Source organism: Littorina saxatilis, unplaced genomic scaffold (genome assembly GCF_037325665.1).
Source record: "Littorina saxatilis isolate snail1 unplaced genomic scaffold, US_GU_Lsax_2.0 scaffold_555, whole genome shotgun sequence".
Lineage (NCBI taxonomy): Eukaryota > Metazoa > Mollusca > Gastropoda > Littorinimorpha > Littorinidae > Littorina > Littorina saxatilis.
This window is the reverse complement of record NW_027125972.1, coordinates 49,290-70,849: the sequence shown is the minus strand read 5'-3', so window position 1 is coordinate 70,849 and position 21,560 is coordinate 49,290. Positions and strand designations below refer to the sequence as shown.

Sequence of the window (21,560 nt, the reverse complement as noted above, 5' to 3'; positions counted from 1 at the left end):
TCCCAGCGACGGGACAATCTAGTAATGATATGGAGAAAGAAAACAAAATCAACGGAGTCGCGCTACCCCAAAAGTCAAGGGATTTTGTTTTTGTGCCTTGACTTTTGGGATGACAAGAAGATATCGGGATTAACGTGATTCAGTGTAAAAAAAATTATTACAAATCACGGGGCGCGCAAACCCTTGATTTTAACTCCCAGGCTCAAAACTGTAAGGTTGAGCAGCTAAAGTTTCTTCTATGAATACGGCTTCTGACGTCATTTCTTGTATCTTGTATCTTGTCATCGAACATTTTACCCAGAATTCACCACTTCCGTACTCTCGCGGACGTTCGAGATACAATGGCCGCCAGATCGGAACGCGAAAACGCTTCGCTTCAGCCACGAAATTCGTCGGATTATGGCCTAAACGATTCCGAAATAAACTAAACCCTGTGAGGCAAGGTGACAAAACAATTTCCTACGGCATGCATATGTCTGGTTAACCTAAGTCACGCCAAAACGCAAATAAACGCGTTTTTGACACCAAAAATAGCCCGTTGGGGTCCTTTAAATGAAGATGTCCTCAAGCAGCTTGTGCCTGTTTGTAATTGCAGAAGACGCTATGTTTTCCATTGGCGCCCATTCCTGGCTTCGCCAAAATCTGCAACCTGACGTCACGCAATGGCGACCGCAGCTGGTTCTGCTCACATCCGGTGTCGAAGGGCCTCAACTGCAGCCACTGGAGCAAAACCAACAACATGCCCGCCTTGTCAGACACGCAATGGCCAATAACTAGCGTGGTTAGACCATTCATCGCTAAATTAGGAAAGTGAGTACTCGGTACGGTACGGTTAGACCATTCATCGCTAAATCAAGAAAGTGAGTATGGTATTGGTACGGAACGGTTAGACCATTCATCGCGTAATTAAGAAAGTTAGTACGGTTACACCATTCATCGCGGTACGGTACGATTGGACCATTCATCGCTAAATTAAGAAAGTGAGTACGGTTACACCATTCATTGCGGTACGGTACGGTCAGACCATTTATCACTAAATTAAGAAAGTGAGTACGGCACGGTTAGACCTAACATCGCTAAATTAAGAAAGTGAGTACGGTTCGGTACGGTTAGACCATTCATCGCTAAATTAAGAAAGTGAGTACTCTACGGTACGGTACGGTTAGACCATTCATCGCTAAATTAAGAAAGTGAGCACGTGGTACGGTACGGTTAGACCATTCATCGCTAAATTAAGAAAGTGAGTACGGTACGGTACGGTTAGACCATTCATCACTAAATTAAGAAAGTGAGTATGCGGTACGGTATGGTTAGACCATTCATCGCTAAATTAAGAAAGTGAGTACGGTACGGTACAGTTAGACCATTCATCACTAAATTAAGAAAGAGAGTACGGTACGGTACGGTTAGACCATTCATTACTAAATTAAGAAAGTGAGTACGCGGTACGGTTAGACCATTCATCACTAAATTAAGAAAGTGAAAACGGTACGGTACGGTTAGACCATTCATCACTAAATTAAGAAAGTGAGTACGGTACGGTACGGTTAGACCATTCATCACTAAATTAAGAAAGTGAGTACGGTACGGTATGGTTAGACCATTCATAATAATAATAATAATAATGCAAACTTTTATAGCGCTATTCTAGAAAAATATCTACTCTTAGCGCTTTACAATACATACATCGACAAGCATACTATACACGCACAGGCAAAGAAACCGACCAAACATAACCAACAAACTATACATGCACAGGCAAAGAAAGCGACCAAACATACAATACACGCACAGGCAAGATAACGACCAAACATAAACAAACATACTATGACCAAACATAACCAACATACTATACGCGCGCAGGCAAAGAGAACAATCAGCACATGTAATAATTACTGACAACTAATAATGCAGGCATACAATGACAGTCCAATACACAGCCTAAGCACAAGAACCACAGTAGGCTTCTATATAAAAACGTGTCAACGGTACTATTTACACACACACAAACAGTGCTGACACAAAGCGCAGAAAATATATATACACGTTATTTTAGGCGCTAGGTAGGGGGTGAGGTGGGGCGGGATGGGGTGGGTGGGGAGATGCTGGAGGGGAAATCACTTGCGCTGAAAGAGGTGTGTTTTGAGATTTGTCTTGAATGTAGTGAGAGAATCTGTGTGTCTGAGAGGCAGTGGTAATCACTAAATTAAGAAAGTGAGTACGCGGTACGGTACGGCTAGACCATTCATCGTTTTATTAGGAAAGTGAGTATGGTACGGTACGGTTAGACCATTCATCGCTAAATTAAGAAAGTGAGTACAGTACGGCACGGTTAGACCATTCTTTGGCTAAATTAGGAAAGTGAGTATGGTACGGTACGGTTAGACCATTCATCGCTAAATTAAGAAAGTGAGTACAGTACGGCACGGTTAGACCATACATCGCTAAATTAAGAAAGTGAGTACGGTACAGTACGGTTAGACCATTCACCGGTAAATTACCACGAGCATGCAAGGCTTACCTGTAAGGTGCAGCTTGCTCTGGATTTATCCGAGATATGCATCAGGAGCGTTTGTGTCAAGTAATAGAACGGCCCGCATGCGCAGAACTCACACTTCAGAGAACGAATGTACACTATTAACAGATATAAACAATGCTAGGTCAAGCATGACTGACAAGAAAGGGAGGGAAAATTAAGGGAGGGACTTGACACAAACGCTCCTGATCCATATCTCGGATAAATCCAGAGCAAGCTGCACCTTACAGGTAAGCCTTGCATGCTCGTGGTAATTTAACCTCGACATGCAGTAGCGTTTATGTCAAGGAATTTTTAGAGCAATAGTGTACATGAGACAACAGAAAAAAGTCCCATCATAAAGTCTTGGTTAGAATAAACTTCAATCCAACACTTACTTTAGTTCTTCTTCAGGAAAGAATCCAACAACTTTTGACCCATGTTGACAGTGTGTGGCTTCTTGTAAAACCTTCCAAAGGTTGACTCTGAAGACCAGCCTGCAGCCTTCATGATAGTAGCAATGGGAACACCCCTTGCAGCCGCTGCTGATGTACTAGCAGCCCTCGTGCTATGAGCACCAAACACTGATGTGTCAATACCTGCTCTGTTCAATATGTCTCTAATCCAGCGTGACACAGTATCCTTAGAAACAGCACCATGAGGCTTCTGGTAACTGATGAACAGTTTCTTTAAATCTCCCCTCAAACTCTGAGTCCTTTTAATATACTCCTTCAATACATTGACTATACACAGACTTCTATTCTGAGGATAAGCAAGAAATTCCAGAGGCTCTTGATGTACACCTTTCCGTGAATGTTTCAGCTTTTCACTTATGTTGAACACACAACGATTATTTTCCATAGTTAAATCATCCAAAGACAGACTATATACAGTTTGGCAACGTTGGCCAGACAAAATAACAAGCATTGTTGCAAGTTTGCTGGACAGTTCCTTAAGAGTAAGTTTATTGTGAGGTTGAAGATTCTCCAAATAGTTCAACACTATATCTACATTCCAGGTAACACTGTACTTGGGAAAAGCAGGCCGAAGCTCGAACACACCCTTGATGAATCTTCTCACTAGTTTATGTTCACCCAAACTTTCACATCCTTCAATATTCAAATAGCATGACAATGCAGATCTGGCTATGCAGATTCCACTATAACTCAATCCAGACTGAAAAAGTTCTGCTAAGAAGTTAACAGCTTCACTCACAGACGAATGAACGGAATCAATGCCCTTTTTGCGAGCATACACTTTCCACTTTTGAATGTAGTGTGCATACTGTCTAGATGTGCCAGATCTCCACGAAGCACAGATGAGTTGTGAAGCTTGCTGCGAAAACCCTGACTGTCTGAGTCTTTTCCTGATACTTTGCACAAAATCAGCTGCAGTGTTCTTGCCAGTCGATGCTGACACTCCTTTCCTGGGGCCAGTTTCATAAGCCAGAAACACAGTCGACCGACTGCAGTTGTCCGAGATAACCACAGTAATCCGACGTAATCGGGTTTCACGAACAAAATTTCGGTCGACTGACTGCGGGTCGTCTCACCGGAAGTCGGCCGAACACGGTGAAGCTCTCCCCCCAACACTGTGTTCGGCTTACTGCGGTAAACCGAAAAAAAATGTAATTATCCGCACAGTCAATGGCAGAATGCTCACACTTGTTTGGATTGTGAGCCAAACCTTGTGATTGTTCTTCGAAATGTATCTATTATGACGCAGTAATCCAGGAGACACGTCAGGGTTATGTCTTGAAGACGTCACATTATGGCGTAAGAGGGTTCGACGTCACGCGAAGGAATTACTGAAAGTCTCGGTCATTGTTATTTTGAGCGGGCCGAGACTTGTTTTTTCTTCGAAATCGGCCATTTCCACGTGCGAATGAGCAAACGGAAGTGGTAATGTTGCTAAATTTAGCCCTCGACTTGGCCATTCGGATTACTGTACAGTCGGTCGACTGCGGTTGTCCGCGGGTGACGGTGATTCGCTCATGAAACGCGCTTTTCGGTGACCCGGCGATCAACCACAGTCCATCGACTGGGCAGTCGATCGACTGTCAGTCGGTTCACTGCTATCTTATGAAACTGGCCCCTGGTAAGCCGATTAGATCTGTCCTTGCCGACATCAATACTGGTATTTCTGTGAGCATGTTGGCAATCCTGGCGTACCAAGGTTGGCTTGGCCAGAAAGGTACTACCACTATTCCTTCTGCCTGGTCTCCCTGAATTTTCTGCAGCACTCTGGAGATAAGGCAAAAGGGAGGGAAAGCATAAAACTTTATGTATCGATTGGAGATTGGATTTCCCTTCTTTGAGTCATGTGACGTCAGAGGCCGACAAAACTTTATAATTTAGCTTTTCAGGTTGACCGAAACTTCAAAGGAACTAAAAAAAAAACCGTCATGTGTTTGATTGGCAGATTGCATGTGTGTGTGCTGTTCAATGTCAAAACAACAACAAAGTGAGTACATGACGTGTGTTTTGTAGTTCCTTTTAAGTTTCGGTCAAACTGAAACGCCCAAATATGAAGCTTATGTGTTTGATTGCATACATGTGGATTGCATGCATGTGTGTGTGTGTGCTCGTTCAATCGTCAAAACAACAACAAAGTCATAAGTACCTGAAAGGAATTCGATCGATACATAAATGTTATTTGCGTGTTTGACCAAAATATGACATTTTACACAGATCTCGACAGTCATTGTTCACCTCGACCGCTAGCGCGGTCTCGGAGAACAATGACTGTCTCGATCTGTGTAAAATGTCATATTTTGGTCAAACACGCAAATAACGTATAATGTTGCCCCAAAACAAGTGAAATGCATTCACAGCATAAGCTCCTGGGTCTGGCCTGTATGCCACGTATATAGGCAACTGATGATTCAGTCTAGAAGCAAACAAATCTTTTTTGCCATCTTATCAATGTTCCCCTTCTCAATGACTTCTTCGTTCAAACGGGGGGGTCTTGTTTCCAAGCAGTTTCCTGGTGTTAAAACCGCACTCATCTTCTCTTTAAGTTTAGGTTCCGGCATTCGCACAGTAAACCTACTTTTGGTAATATACACAAAGAAAAAAGCCAAGCACCCCCCGAATGAATTTGTGATAATAATTGAGTCAAATTTGTTTTACCATTTTTTTTCTTCGTAATGACATACATGGGTTTCCATAATAAGGTTGGGAAGTTCACGCGTCAAGATTGTGTCGCCACTGCCTGTGAGAAGCACGTGCAGCATGCAACCCATGAATGTTAAAAAAGGCAGTATGCTCACGCTGCAAATTTCTGTATTTAACACTGGACGACGACAATTTGCAAACATTCTCTGTGAACATGGCGAGAAGACGATTATCAGAGGCGATCCGATGGCAGATTATAGGAATGCATGCTACAGGAGCATCCTTCAAAGCGATTGGTCGTCAACTTGGCTACCACTACACCGTCATCAGCCGTTTGGTACGCAAACATCGTCAGACTGGTGCTGTGAAGGACCGTCCACAGTCAGGGCGACCCCGTGTGACGTCAGAAAGTGAAGACCGAGCACTTCTCCGAATAATTCGGCGTGAGCCATTTTCAACGAGTACCGTCCTGAAACGAGCATGGCTTCCAAATCGACATCTGTCAACCAGGACCGTACGAGACCGCTTGAAAGCTGCAGGAATGGCAGCCCGAAGAGTCATTAAGCGTCCCCGACTGACAGATGACCACAAGAGAAGACGCTTGGCATGGTGTCTGGCACGGTAAAGATGGAACCTGAGAACGTGGAGGAGGATCCACTGGTCGGACGAAAGCAGATTCCTTCACCATGTCACTGACGGCAGACTGAGGGTATGGAGGCTCAGGAACACGGCCTATACACCCAGGAACATCAGACAAACTGTTCCATTCGGTGGCGGGTCAGTCATGGTTTGGGGTTGCATTTCCCATGACTGCAAGCTAGACCTTGTCACCATACGTGGCAACCTCACGGGTGATCAGTATATGCGACATGTCCTGGAACCTGTTGTCGTTACTCATTTTGACAACCACCCACTTGCCACAAGACCCGTGTACATGGATGATAACGCCAGGCCTCATCGATCCAGGGCAGTAGTGGACTACCTCCAGAACAACGCTGTAACAACACTCCCATGGCCGGCAATGAGTTCAGATCTTAATCCGCTGGAGCATGTTTGGGACATCCTGGGGCGTCGTATACAAGCTCTGCAGCCTCCTGTGCAGACATTACGTGAATTGGAGGCAGCTTTGCATCGTGAGTGGTTGCAAGTGACCCGTGAACAGATCCGACGTTTGACTGGAGGGATGAGACGCAGGGTTGACGCCGTCATCCGGGCACGCGGGGGTTTCACTCTATATTGAACTTTTGAATCGCGTATGCCATCTGAGCACTCTCAATTACATTTTTTTCATGACACATTTACCTAAACCTGTCTTTTTCAGCTTGCAGCTCCATACTTATCAGGGGTACTGTTTTAGGGTTAAAACGTCACTTTTTGGCAAGGTACCAAATCACGATTAAAACCAATCAAAACTGGAGTTTTCTTGTGTGATGTTATTTCCAAAGAGTTGCTCTTGTCGATAACATTTGTCAAACCGAGCTCCTGAACTTACTGTTTCCATACCAGAACTTTAAAAATCAGTCATTGCGAAATTGAAGGGGGGTGCTTGGCTTTTTTCTTTGTGTATATTTGCCAACTTCTCATTCACAGGCATACCCACTGGCTCAACCACTTCCAGATCCGCTTCCATCTGGGAAAACACATCACTATCCTGACTGTCCAGCACTACGCAAAAGCCACTCTCACTCTCATCGTCAGCATGTTGCGTATTGCTAGGTTCACTAGCCTTCTCTCTTTGAATCTGAGTGATGTGTTACTGTTAGATTCACCAACAGTTTGAGTGCCGGATTCACGGGCGAGAGAAGTTTGCTGGTTACGAATTGTCACACCACTTCCGGTGGTACAGTCATCGGCCTCGACCGCCGTGTCAGATTCTTCCTTTGTGTCTTCTTCTTCTTCTTGTGGGGGACCGGATCCGATTTCTTGGATGTTGAAGGTCCCGCGGTGATGTCCATACACTGTTGGCCCCCATTGCGGTCTGTGCCAGTCGTGTAAGGAAGTTAAAAAGCCAAAGCTGGGGGAGGGGTAGGGGGGATGCAGGAGGACAGTGGAGAGGAGCTTGGCTAGGTTTTGGGGTTATTAAAACTTTGTAGGCTACAATCCATCAACGGCTATGGGAGGGAGGTGGATGGCTGCAGGGCTCTGCTGCCACCGAGTCGTGACATGAACGACTCAAGGGAGGGGGCGGATGTGGTGGAGATCGGGAGCTTGTTCCACTCTGATGTTGTCCGCGGAAAAAAAGGAGTGGGACAGTGAAGGGTGGTAGTCCTGTTCTTGGTGGATCCTATTCCCTCTCGTTCTCGTGTCTGATGGTTTGAGAAACGCGGTCTTATCAATGCCGACCATGTATTTTTTCATTTTAAACATCATCGCTAGCCGACTGTTATGTCTTCGTTCTTCGAGGCTCTTCCATCCTAAGTTTGTCAGCATGTTGGTGACGGTGCCAGGCTCTTTCCCTGTAGTTATTGTGGACATATCTGGCCGCTCCTTTTTGGACTGACTCGAGCAGGTTGTTGTGCTGTTGTTCGTGCGGATTCCAGACAGTCGAGGCATACTCAAGGGTGGGGCGGACCATTGTGATGTAGGTTGCCGCTTTCACTTTTGGGGTGCACTCCTTGAAGTTCCTTCGGAGGAAGCCGACTGTCCTGTTTCCCTTCGCTGCAGCTGTTTCTACGTGCCTGCCCCAGGAAAGGTTACTTGTAATAGTAACACCTAGATATTTGCTCTCTGTCGTTGTTTCAAGAGTCTGTCCATGGAGGTGGTAGTTGGATGGAAGAAGTATCTTATTCTTGTTTGGCATGATGTTCATTACCACACATTTGCTTGGGTTGAACTCCATTTGCCATTCTTGCTCCCATTTCTCTAGCGCTTCCAGGTCTTGTTGGAGCAGCATCTGGTCTTGTTGATTTGAGATGTTTCTAAACAGGAGGCTGTCGTCAGCAAACAGTTTTACTTTGGAATTTTTGACGACGTCTGGCATGTCGTTAATATATAGCAGGAATAGGAGGGGTCCTAGCACTGTGCCTTGGGGCACGCCTGATGTTACTGGTGCTGGTGTTGATTGGACGCCCTCGATTGCCACCCTTTGTGTTCTGTCGGACAGGAAAGATTGAATCCAGTTTAGAGTGGAACCCCGAACTCCGTAGTAGTGGAGTTTGTGCTGAAGGGCGGCGCTGGTGAGGAACCTTGTCGAAAGCTTTCGAAAAATCCAGTAGGACAGTGTCCACTTGCTTTTTCTTGGCAAGGTTTTGTGCGATGTCGTGCACTGTCACTATGAGCTGGGATTCACAGGATCGTTGCTTCCGAAAACCGTGCTGGACGTCAGTAAGGATGTTGTTCTTTTGAAGATGTTGCATTATGGTGCTATGGACTATATGTTCGAGGATCTTGCATGTGATTGATGTGAGTGATACAGGACAGTAATTCGCGGGTTGGTGTTTGTCTCCATTTTTAAATATAGGGACGACTAGGGCCTCCTTCCAGTCCTGGGGTGTTTTTCCTCCATCAATCGACATTTGGAACATCCTTGTTAAGATAGGTGCTATTTCTTCAGCTGCTGTCTTCAGTAGAAAAGCAGGTATTTCATCTGGTCCAGTCGCCTTGTGGGGATTGAGGTTTCTCAGCAGCTTCAGTACCCCGGCTTCAGCAACGAGGATATTCTTCATGGCTGGGTACTTGCTCACGCCTTTGTTGGGAATATTTTGTATGTCCTCATTTGTGAAGACAGACTGAAATTCACACGCTTTAGCAGCCAGTTCGTTGTAGTTTTGCTCTAAAGAAACTACTTTGTTCATCATTTGGCTCATCATGGTTTGCATGGATTTTAGAATGTCTGTCTGTGTCAACGAGTCCTCTAACTTTGCAGTACTCGTACTGGCGGTAGCGTCACCTTCAGCCGCCATTGTCCCCACACGGCTCGCACGAACAATTAAAATCCGAAGAAAAATTGCACCTCACCTGACCATCGATATCCGAATTTCACACACTGAATTCCGATCTCAAAGAGAAATCACACACACAGTATATAATCCATCTAAAAAAGAAAGAGATCTCTTATTTTACACAAATTCTACCAACAGTAAATTCCCTGAAGTTGCGATCCAAGCGCGCGAAACCAAAAGTAAGTTCTGCGCATGCGGGCCGTTCTATTCCTTGACATAAACGCTACAGCATGTCGAGGTTAAATTAAGAAAGTGAGTATGGTACGGTACGGTTAGACCATGCATCGCTTAATTAAGAAAGTGAGTACAGTACGGTTAGACCAATCGCTAAATTAAGAAACTGAAAGTGAGTACGGTTACACCATTCATCGCGGTACGGTACGGTTAGACCATTTATCACTTAATTAAAAAAGTGAGTACGGTATGGCACGGTAAGACCATTCATCGCTAAATTAAGAAAGTGAGTACGGTACGGCACGGTAAGACCATTCATTGCTAAATTTAGAAAGTGAGTACGGTACGGCACCGTAAGACCATTCATCGCTAAATTAAGAAAGTGAGTACGGTACAGTTAGACTATTCATCGCTTAATTAAGAAAGTGAGTACGGTACGGTACGGTTAGACCATTCATTGCTAAATTAAGAAAGTGAGTACGCGGTACGGTTAGACCATTCATCGGTAAATTAAGAAAGTGAGTACGGTACAGTTAGACCATTCATCGCTAAATTAAGAAAGTGAGTACGGTACGGCACGGCACGGTTAGACCATTCATCGCTAAATTAAGAAAGTGAGTACGGTACGGTACGGTTAGACCATTCATCGCTAAATTAAGAAAGTGAGTACGGTATGGTAAGGTTAGACCATTCATTGCTAAATTAAGAAAGTGAGTACGGTACGGTACGGTTAGACCATTCATCGGTAAAATAAGAAAGTGAGTACGGTACAGTACGGTTAGACCATTCATCGGTAAATTAAGAAAGTGAGTACGGTACGGCATGGTTAGACCATTCTTTGGCTAAATTAAGAAAGAGAGTAGCCTACGGTACGGCATAGTTAGACCATTCTTTGGCTAAATTAAAAAAGAGAGTATGGTACGCTACGGTTAGACCATTCATCGCTTAATTAAGAAAGTGAGTACTGTACGGTACGGTTAGACCATTCATCACTAAATTAAGAAAGTGAGTACGCGGTATGCGGTATGGTTAGACCATTCAACGTTTTATTAGGAAAGTGAGTATGGTACGGTATGGTTATACCATTCATCGCTAAATAAATTAAGAAAGTTAGTACAGTACGGCACGGTTAGACCATTCTTTGGCTAAATTAAGAAAGTGAGTATGGTACGGTGTGGTTAGACCATTCATCGCTAAATTAAGAAAGTGAGTACAGTACGGCACGGTTAGACCATACATCGCTAAATTAAGAAAGTGAGTACGGTACAGTACGGTTAGACCATTCATCGGTAAATTAAGAAAGTGAGTATTGTACGGTACGGTTAGACCATTCATCACTTAATTAAGAAAGTGAGTACGGTACGGTTAGACCAATTGCTAAATTAAGAAAGTGAGTACGGTTACACCATTCATGGCGGTACGGTACCGTTAGACCATTTATCGCTTAAATAAGAAAGTGAGTACGGTATGGCACGGTAAGACCATTCATCGCTAAATTAGGAAAGTGAGTACGGTACGGCACGGTAAGACCATTCATTGCTAAATTTAGAAAGTGAGTACGGTACGGCACCGTAAGACCATTCATCGCTAAATTAAGAAAGTGAGTACGGTACAGTTAGACTATTCATCGCTTAATTAAGAAAGTGAGTACGGTACGGTACGGTTAGATCATTCATCGCTAAATTAAGAAAGTGAGTACGCGGCACGGTATGGTTAGACCATTCATTGCTAAATTAAGAAAGTGAGTACGGTACACTTATAGACCATTAATCGCTAAATTAAGAAAGTGAGTACGGTACGGCACGGCATGGTTAGACCATTCATCGCTAAATTAAGAAAGTGAGTACGGTACGGTACGGTTAGACCATTCATCGCTAAATTAAGAAAGTGAGTACAGTATGGTACGGTTAGACCATTCATCGCTAAATTAAGAAAGTGAGTACGGTACAGTACGGTTAGACCATTTATCGCTAAATTAAGAAAGTGAGTACGGTACGGTACGGTTAGACCATTCATCGCTAAATTAAGAAAGTGAGTACGGTACGGTACGGTTAGACCATTCATCGCTAAATTAAGAAAGTGAGTACGGTATGGTACGGTTAGACCATTCATCGCTAAATTAAGAAAGTGAGTACGGTACAGTATGGTTAGATAGACCATGCATCGGTAAATTAAGAAAGTGAGTACGGTACGGCACGATTAGACCATTCTTTGGCTAAATTAAGAAAGAGAGTAGCCTACGGTACGGCACGGTTAGACCATTCCTTGGCTAAATTAAGAAAGAGGTTATGGTACGCTACGGTTAGACCATTCATCGCTTAACTAAGAAAGTGAGTACGGTACGGTACGCTTAGACCATTCATCGGTAAATTAAGAAAGTGAGTACGGTACAGTTAGACTATTCATCGTGGTTCGCGGCGTTGAGCGTGACCCGTCCTGGTATCCTTGGCATTCGATGTCATTAATCCAACAAATAAGCCCATAAATTTGTGGGGCACATTTCCAGTTTGTGGACCACAAAAATAAGCCCACAAATTTGTGGGGCACATTTCCAGTTTGTGGACCACAAAATGAAGGCCAAAACAAAATGTGAGGCACAAAATGTGCGCCATAAAAATAAAGGCAAATAAAAGTAGTCCTTAAATAAAATTTGAAGCAAGTTTTTGTGGACCATAAAATTCAATTGATCACTTTCCCGAGAAGTCGGTTTTAAGACACAATAAAACGCTCTTCCTTAATGGAGTACATGAATAGTATTGATGACGAAAAAACATGGCGGCCGTCGTTACTGACATTGAAAACAATCTAATATTTGGAAGTTCAACACGTCCACCAGAGAAATATATATCGACAAAGAAGTTAAAACACTGACTGCCCTTCTGAAGGAATTTAATCGGGATGTGAATGGTACAGCTGATTTTGGTGATTTGGACACGGTTTGCCTTGAATGGGGAGGTTGGCGATGAATCGCACTGTTCTACACTACAGCCAGGACATTTTCCCCTCACTGATTTTCAATCATCGGTTTGGATCAACCAGCAGGTAAGTTATTGTTTTTAAAATCCAAGACATAACCATTGCAAACGTGGCCTTTGTAGAACTGAGCAAGATTCATATGTTGTGTATGTGTGTGTTACTGAGTAACCTGGGTGTGACTGTGAGTCACAGAGTGTGTGCTTGTTGTGTTCTTTTTTTTTTTACTCAAGTTTAAAAAATGCTTGATCTTTAATCTGTATGCACAGAATCAAATGCTGCTGTATCAGTGTATGAACTATGGTTGTAAAAGAATAAACAAAACAATTACTGAATTAGTGAGTGATTTGGCTCTGATAGTGAAGTTGAAATAGTACTTATTTCATTTTCAAGACATGTTAATAGTTATGTTAAATATTTTTCTGGTTTTGTCAGGCCTCCCGAGAAACCAGACATGATGTGCATCATTCATACAGCTCCTGTCTTCCAGTTCCAACAGTTAAACATGGATACATGTACTGGAGAGGTATCAGGATGACTTCTTCTTCTTCTTCTTCTTTCTTGATGTGGACTGGGTTCATCAGAACGTCTGTAGTCCAGCGGCGGAGTACTGAGTGATTGGTTACTGGTGGTGGGTGACCCAATAACTCCGAGAAGATGGTTAAAAGTATAAAACTATTTACACGAAGAGCTGCAGGGTTACCGTGTCAGCGAGGCAAGTCCGTGGGTATATACGACCCAGACCAGCTTGGAAGGACTCCAGTGAAGGAGCAACTGTGGTCTTAGGGTCGAGCTTGTTCCACTGACGCAGTGTTCGGGGGAAAAAGGAGTTGAAGAGAACAGGATGGGATGCCCTCTCCTGGAACAGTCTCTGGGCTCCTCTGGTGCGGCTGTCGCCAGAGGTGTAGAACTCGGCCTTGTTGATGTCGACTATGCCGTTGTTGATCTTGTAGAGCATAGTGAGGCGGTTGGCGAGTCTTCTGTCGGCGAGTGGTTCCCATTGGAGGGTCTTCAGAATGCTGGTCACACAGCCTGGGGTCCGATCGCTGTAGTTGTTGTGGACGTAACGGGCTGCTCTGCGTTGGACTTTTTCAAGCTCCGTGACGTCTTTCTGAGAGATCGGGTCCCAGACTGGCGAGGCGTAGTCAAGGACCGGTCTGACCATGGCCTTGTACGTAGCAGCTCTGACGGTGGTGGTGCACTCCCGGAAGTTCCGCCGCAAGAAGCCCACAGTTCTGTTGCCCTTGTTGACAGTCGCTTGCACGTGGCTGCTCCAGGACAGGTCATCGGAGATTAAGACCCCTGGGTACTTGCTGGATGGTGTTGTTTCCAGAGTCTGTCCATGGAGGCTGTAGGAAGTTGGCAGGATGGGCTTCTTCTTGTTCGGGGCAATGCGGATGACGGTGCACTTGCTGGGGTTGAACTCCATCTGCCATGTTGATTCCCACTGTTCGAGGCTGGATAGGTCCTGTTGGAGCTGCAGACTGTTCTCTGGAGAGGATATACGTTTGAAGAGTAGGGAGTCGTCTGCAAAGAGTTTGACGCTGCTGAACTGAACGGATTCAGGGAGGTCGTTGATGAAGGCTAAAAACAGGAGAGGACCCAGGACGGTCCCCTGCGGAACTCCGGACTGCACTCCGACTGGAGACGATAGGACGCCCTCCAAGGCCACCTGCTGTTGACGCTGACTGAGGAAGGCAGAGATCCACTTGAGGGTGTCGTTTCTCACTCCGTAGTAAGCCAGTTTCGTGAGCAGGCGGGCGTGGGGCACCTTGTCTAAGGCTTTGGAGAAGTCCAACAGGATGGCGTCGACCTGGGCTCCCTCTGCTAGCTGCCGGGCAATTTTATGAACTGTGACGACTTGGCATGGTGCTTTACATTACAGACTACCCCTGAAAAGTAAGTTACACATTTATAAGGTATTGGTGATGGTAGTCTGAAGCTATAAACATGTACTGATGTAGATCATTCAGCAGTCTTTTGTTCTTTGTAAATTGTATTACATTTACAAGTACTGTGTAGATCTAATTATTCATACATTTGAAGATGCATAGTAATACTGTGCATGGTAATAGGTATGATGTACTTTGTATACATAATGGTACAAATATATCTTTATTTTCTCTCTCTTTCCCATCTTAAAGTTTGTTGCAACCCTATACTCATAAAGTGCATTATGCTGTTTGTATGATCATTTACTATTGTGATGAAATAGCTAGAATGAAAGATTTACTCATTACTGGAATTATTTTAAATACAGTTAGTCCTTTCCTTGGCTCACAATCACAGATCTGGCCAGTTTTTTTATAGTTTTTTTTTTACATGGAATAAGAGTTAGAATTTTTTGAATGACTTCACATCACATTTGTCAACAAAACTGTAAGGTGTCAACACTAAATAGGGAATGTGTGTGGGATGAGGGCTCATGCTGTCAATTTGAAAAATAGTAAATTTCCATCACATTCCAGAACAAGAAGGGCAAAGCCCATACGACTCACATGCTTTACACATTTTTCCTACCAAAATACATGTGACCTTGACCCAAGGTCAAGGTCATCCAAGGTCATGCAACACAAAGCTGTTAATTCAAGACATAGGAAGTACAATGGTGCTTATTGGCTCTTTCTACCATGAGATATGGTCACTTTTAGTGGTTCACTACCTTATTTTGGTCACATTTCATAAGGGTCAAAGTGACCTTGACCTTGATCATATGTGACCAAATGTGTCTCATGATGAAAGCATAACATGTGCCCCACATAATTTTTAAGTTTGAAACAGTTATCTTCCATAGTTCAGGGTCAAGGTCACTTCAAAATATGTATACAATCCAACTTTGAAGAGCTCCTGTGACCTTGACCTTGAAGCAAGGTAAACCAAACTGGTATCAAAAGATGGGGCTTACTTTGCCCTATATATCATATATAGGTGAGGTATTGAATCTCAAAAACTTCAGAGAAAATGGGAAAAATGTGAAAAATAGCTGTTTTTTAGGCAACATTTATGGCCCCTGCGACCTTGACCTTGAAGCAAGGTCAAGATGCTATGTATGTTTTTTGGGGCCTTGTCATCATACACCATCTTGCCAAATTTGGTACTGATAGACTGAATAGTGTCCAAGAAATATCCAACGTTAAAGTTTTCCGGACGGACGTCCGGATCGGACGGACGGACGGACGGACGGACGACTCGGGTGAGTACATAGACTCACTTTTGCTTCGCATGTGAGTCAAAAACCGCTCACATCAGCAGCATAACAAGATATCATGTCAAATAACCAAAGGGAAGTAATCGCTCTTTATGAATACGACCTGTGTAGTAGAGTAAGCGAGAGTTGTACGGAACCTTATATCCTGGCACCTGAGAGAATAACAAGCATTGAAATGAACAAGCGACTTTCATCCTCAAAAAAGGATGATCACCGCAAGCTCATATGCTCATCATTCTCTAAGGCACTCCAACTAACAACACCTACGTACACAGTCATATATATATATATATGTTACAGTAAATTCATCAAACCAGTAAATTTGTAAATTTCCTGAATTTTTCAGTAAATTGGTAAATTTACGGAGTGAATTTACAAATTTACTGGTTTGATGAATTTACTGTAACATATATACAAGAACCAGCTTTTATTGTCGACCGGACATAGTCCTTAGATCAAGACTGGTTTAAACAGAACAAACACACAAACACACACATTGACATTGTTACAGGGTCGCCTTGAAAATATCAGTTAGAATCTCAAACAGAATGAGGCAGAGCGATGTTAAGATATCAACTGAATAACCAAAGGGAAGTAATCGCTCTTTATGCATACGACATGTGTAATAGAGTAAGCGAGAGTTGTACGGAACCTTTTCTCCTGGCACCTGAGAGAATAACAAGCATTGAAATGAACAAGCGACTTGATATCATGTCGTTAGAAAGGCTCTTGTGGGGAAGTCTTGCAAGTTAATTTTATTTTTAATGATGAAAGATTTTCTTTTTAATTTTAATGATGAAAGTATATAAATAAATGGTTTTCACAGGAAGGAATGATGGCACCTGTAATATTACAGAACAATGTTTACAGTTTAGTTAATAGTTGTCACTGTCAGTATCACCCACACCATTCTCCATCCCACTGATTGTGTGAAGAACAAGTATTACTTCCTACCTACCTTCCCGCACCCCCACCCCCACCACACACCCTCTTCTCAATACCAAAAACATATCCCCATCAGCGCACAGCAAAGTCTGAATGTGCTCAGTAATACATTTTCTTTATTTTCCAGGAAGTGAGGTGCTGAGATATGACGTGCAGGCAGCTTGCAGAGTGGTGCCTGGCTTTGCTGAGGATGATCAGATTCAGTCCATTCTGTGCTGACAGAGCTACCAGAACTGCTCTAATATAGTCCATCTGAAGATGCTTACACTTACAGAGGTTTTCTGTTGCCTTAGTGGTGAAATGAACATGTAACACATTAACAATAACATTCTACACAAATACTGTAATATGTGGCGCGGTGTGGATCAAGGGTACATTGTAACTTATGTAAGTTGTCAATTCAGCTAAATACAGGTAGTGTTTGGTATGCAGATATTTACTTACAGCAAACAGCGGTGTGTTTGCTTTTACTACATAAAGTGGTATTATCTTTTATGTTGTTTGAGTGCTTTAAATTAAGCTGTTAGGCAGTATTTTACACACATGCTTAGCTTTGGGAGATGTGTGTGTATGTTTCTGTCAATGCGTGTTCATGTATAGACTTTTTTTGCAATATTAGAATTTAGATCTTTTAACTGCATTATGCACATGAAATGTGTTAACCCATGACTTTTTCTACCTTTGAATCCTTGTCAGTACTTTATCTTGTTTCACATTTTCATTGATTCTGTTTTTGGGTTGTTCTGGTGCATCCTGGATGCGTTCAATTCATTCTTATGTTGTGCTGTAAATTGTGTAATGTTGCTTTTGTAATACAGGAATGTATATGTATATGTTTCTGTGTTTGTTTTTGTTTTAATAAAAAAAAAACCACGTGATCAAATAATCAGAACTCTTTCAAAATACTCTTAATAAAATATATTAAATTCAATAACTTTTGTTTCTTTGTTAATTCAAATAAATGTTTAAATTTGACTGCATTTGAATTTCTACGAAAATACAATGGTAAAAACCTTTTCCTCACATTTTCAAAAAAATGACACTGAAATATATAATGAAATTCATCCCCGAGTTCTCCAGACTGGCATTAAACACATATTCTTTCGTTATGTGGTATATTTAACATTCGACCTTTCTGTATTGGTAATTTATGATTTAATGTTCTAAAACGTAAAAAAGAGAGTGCTAGGTTATTATCAGCTGAGAGGAGACCTGCAATAAAATAATAGATGAAAGGTACAGTAAGCCTCCCGTAAACCATCACAGAGCTCCCCGAGCGTCTACATACAGCACAAGCATACTTCCATTTGAACGCTCACCGAACGGGAACATCCTGGCTGCTTTCTGTCGAGCGTGAGAAATTTTCAAAGAATTTATTTTCGTGGAGCAATCCTCTACAACAATGGCGCCTCGTTTTGGTGCTGGACGGCTGTTATGAATATACCGGAAATCACGCCCGGACAGTAAGCCTCCCGTAAACCATCACAGATACTGTCAGGCTTTTACACACAGTACAAACACCCTTCCATTTGAACGCTCACCAAACGGGAACATCCTAGGTGCCTGTCAGGAATGAATTATCTACAATACCGACTGTCAGTCAGAAGGCTACTATTTCATTTATACGCATTCGTTATTCTCCTCCGATTCATTCCAACAATAAAAGAAAATACGTGGAGCTCAATATGTTTATATAGCTCACTGGTAAAGCATGGACATATATCAAACGTTCAGGATTCACACACACCTATACACAATACGCCCAGGGTTCTAGATGAGTAAATTAATGTGTTACCCCATCACCAGAACAGCGTAGTGTAGTTCATCTCTGTTTCTCCATCACCCAGCCGACGCGGCGACTCCTGGCGTGGTCCATTATAGTCCGGTTAAGATCACGTCGCTCTGCTTCGTGCATCTTCATCTCTTCATGCGTCTGCTTGAATGGTCAAACAAGCTCTCGCGAATTCCGTCTTCTGTCTCTGGGAAGACTCCTGTGAAAGTAATTCTTGAGTCAGTATTCCATAGGCATAACACACACACCAATTCACTCATCATTCACCCTGGGCTGTAATTACACTCTACATTCAACCACACACACACGAATTCTTAAATAACTACTGTCAATACTAATATCAATTCCCATCCATGTCCGAGTTATTTATCCACACATTAAACAACTATTCAGAATATCCAGATTAAGAACTAGTACAATGAACACTTAAGTTAACATAGCAGCGAATATTAAGAATGCCTATTCATAAACATACTAGTGTTCCTTAGCGAAAACATATCATGAAAAATAGTTTACCTGAGCACGCGAGCAAAGAATCTTCCCCGACTTGCCGCTTACATGTTCAATGGGCAAGTGAAGCTAACAGCTTAGGTGACTGGCGACACAAGTCTAACAGCTCACCTTACAAAAAAATGGACATTCAGGTTTTTCACCTGTTGCACGTGAGTGCGTGGAGACTCGGCTCTACAGGTAACAGTACAGGCCCCATAATCATGGTCCAACAGGCATGCGAATCAATAATAATGTTTTTCGCGATACGAGTCTACTTCTGTCAATTAATGCATACTAATAACAGCATCATTTCATCATTAATTAAGTACTCATATTACATACATGTTCATACATAAAACCCATAAATGTCATATCTGACAATGCCCCCCACTTCAAGTAGAAAGCTGCATAAAAGATTTCTCATTTCTTAACTCGATAACACCATACAAATGTTATCATCCATGATAGTACATTGCATTTAACACAATAAGTCCCACTCAAAGTGTCAACGTCACTACTTGTATATATACAGTTCTTATACAAAACAGATCTGACTTCCAGGGCCATTTTTCTTCTTGTTCAAAGAGTTTGATCGAGACAACAAATCCGCAAACTGATTGCACTGGCCTGCAATCGGCTGAACAACGAACTTGAACTCCTGAAGAGACAACACCCAACGCATCACACGACTGTTCTTGAGCCTACATGACGCCATGTATGTGAGTGGCCTGTGATCCGTCTGTATGACAAATTCCCGGCAAAGCAGGTAGCGCGAGAACTTTGTGAGTCCCCAAACAATGGCAAGACATTCACGTTCGATGGTAGAGTACCTGGACTCTCGATCAAGCAGTTTTCGACTGGCATAAGCAACAGGATGTAGAAGACCCTCCTTTTCCTGCAGAAGAACTGCACCCAAACCTGTCGAACTTGCATCAGTTCTCACAACGAAATCTTGACTCAGGTCAGGCAAGAGAAGAACAGGGAAGGTAGACAGCACCTCCTGAACAGCTTTCAGCGCAGAATCACATTCTGCCGTCCATGTGATAGTTTTGCCGTGATCGTCTCGGGTTAGATCCGTCAAAGGAGCTGTCAAAGTTGCAAAGTTAGGGACGTATCGCCTGTAGTAACTTAACAACCCCATCAGGGAACGAACCTGCTTCTTTGTCGTTGGCCGATTCACAGACAAAATCTTCTTGACCTTCCCGTCCTCTGGTTTGAGATATCCTCGACCGACAACATGTCCGAGAAACTCCAACTCAGAAAACCCAGCAAACAGTTTGGATGGTCGAGCCGTGAGACGAAATCTCAGCATCTTGCTCAGAACAGCCCGAACCTGCTTCACGTGGTCTGACCATGTTTGCGTAGCAATGAGAATGTCATCGTAAAAGTTGACTGCTGAGTTCTCTGCTAGATTTAGCTTACGCATCATCCGAGCAAAAGTTGCTGGAGCTGAGACCAGTCCAAATGGCATTTTAACCCATTGGAACAACCCAAGAGGAGTTTGGAAAGCTGTTTTATGTCTATCTTCCGGCTTGATCGGAATCTGCCAATAGCCTTTTGCAAGGTCAATCTTCGTGTAGAAGTTTGCTCCAGCAAGACTACAAAACAACTCATCCGGGTCAGGGATCGGCTCGGCATCAAAATGCGTGATCTTGTTCAAGGCGCGGAAATCAATGCAAAAACGAACTGATCCGTCTCTTTTCGCCACCAAGACAATAGGCGAAGAGTACGCAGATTTCGAAGGTTCTATGACGCCTAAATCCAGCATGGATTTGATCTCCTTCTCAACTGTCTGTCTAGACGCAAACGGCAACGGGTATGGTTTCCTATATACAGGACAATCGCTCGTCAAAGGGATGACGTGGTCATCGACATCTTTTGTAACTCCCGGCTTGTCTGTAAGAAGTTCAGAAAATTCCTGAAAAACGGTTTCCAGTTCAGTACGTCCTGAATGAGAAAGATCATCAGAGTAGTGAACATCTATGACAGATTCACCCGTAACTGCAGGAATTGTCGGTAAGACAACCTCATCCTCGATTTCAGGAGACAACACAGCGACAGCACAAACAGGATCCAAGACGTGATCCGAACACGCATCTGCCTTCTGATCAGAGTCAGACATCAACGTTGAGAATTCCTGGTCATCAAGAACTGGACCAGTACTTAACTCTCTTTCCACAGCAACAGCTGCTGTCAAAACTCGTCTCTCATACTTCTTCAGCATGTTGACGTGAAACACCTTGTGTTTGCCGTTGAGGTCAATGCGGTAGTCAACAGGGCTAACCACCTCCATCACTTTGAATGGACCTTTCCAGCACATGAGAAGCTTGTTGCTGTCAGCAGTTAAGAGTACAAGAACTTCATCCCCAGGTACAAAAGTACGAAGTTTGGCCTTCCTGTCATG

The 21,560-nt window shown here is 43.2% G+C and overlaps 1 protein-coding gene across 1 annotated transcript in view; it reads left to right on the top strand.

The window, feature by feature from the left end:
- Positions 1-551: 551 nt before the first annotated feature.
- The window catches only part of LOC138954418 (NXPE family member 3-like), a 36,750-nt gene continuing 15,741 nt past the window's right edge, over positions 552-21,560 (top strand). The window contains exon 1 of the mRNA XM_070326274.1: positions 552-810. Coding sequence (XP_070182375.1) covers positions 740-810 — 71 coding nt within the window. The 5' untranslated portion in view covers positions 552-739. The remainder of the gene's footprint in view (positions 811-21,560) is intronic.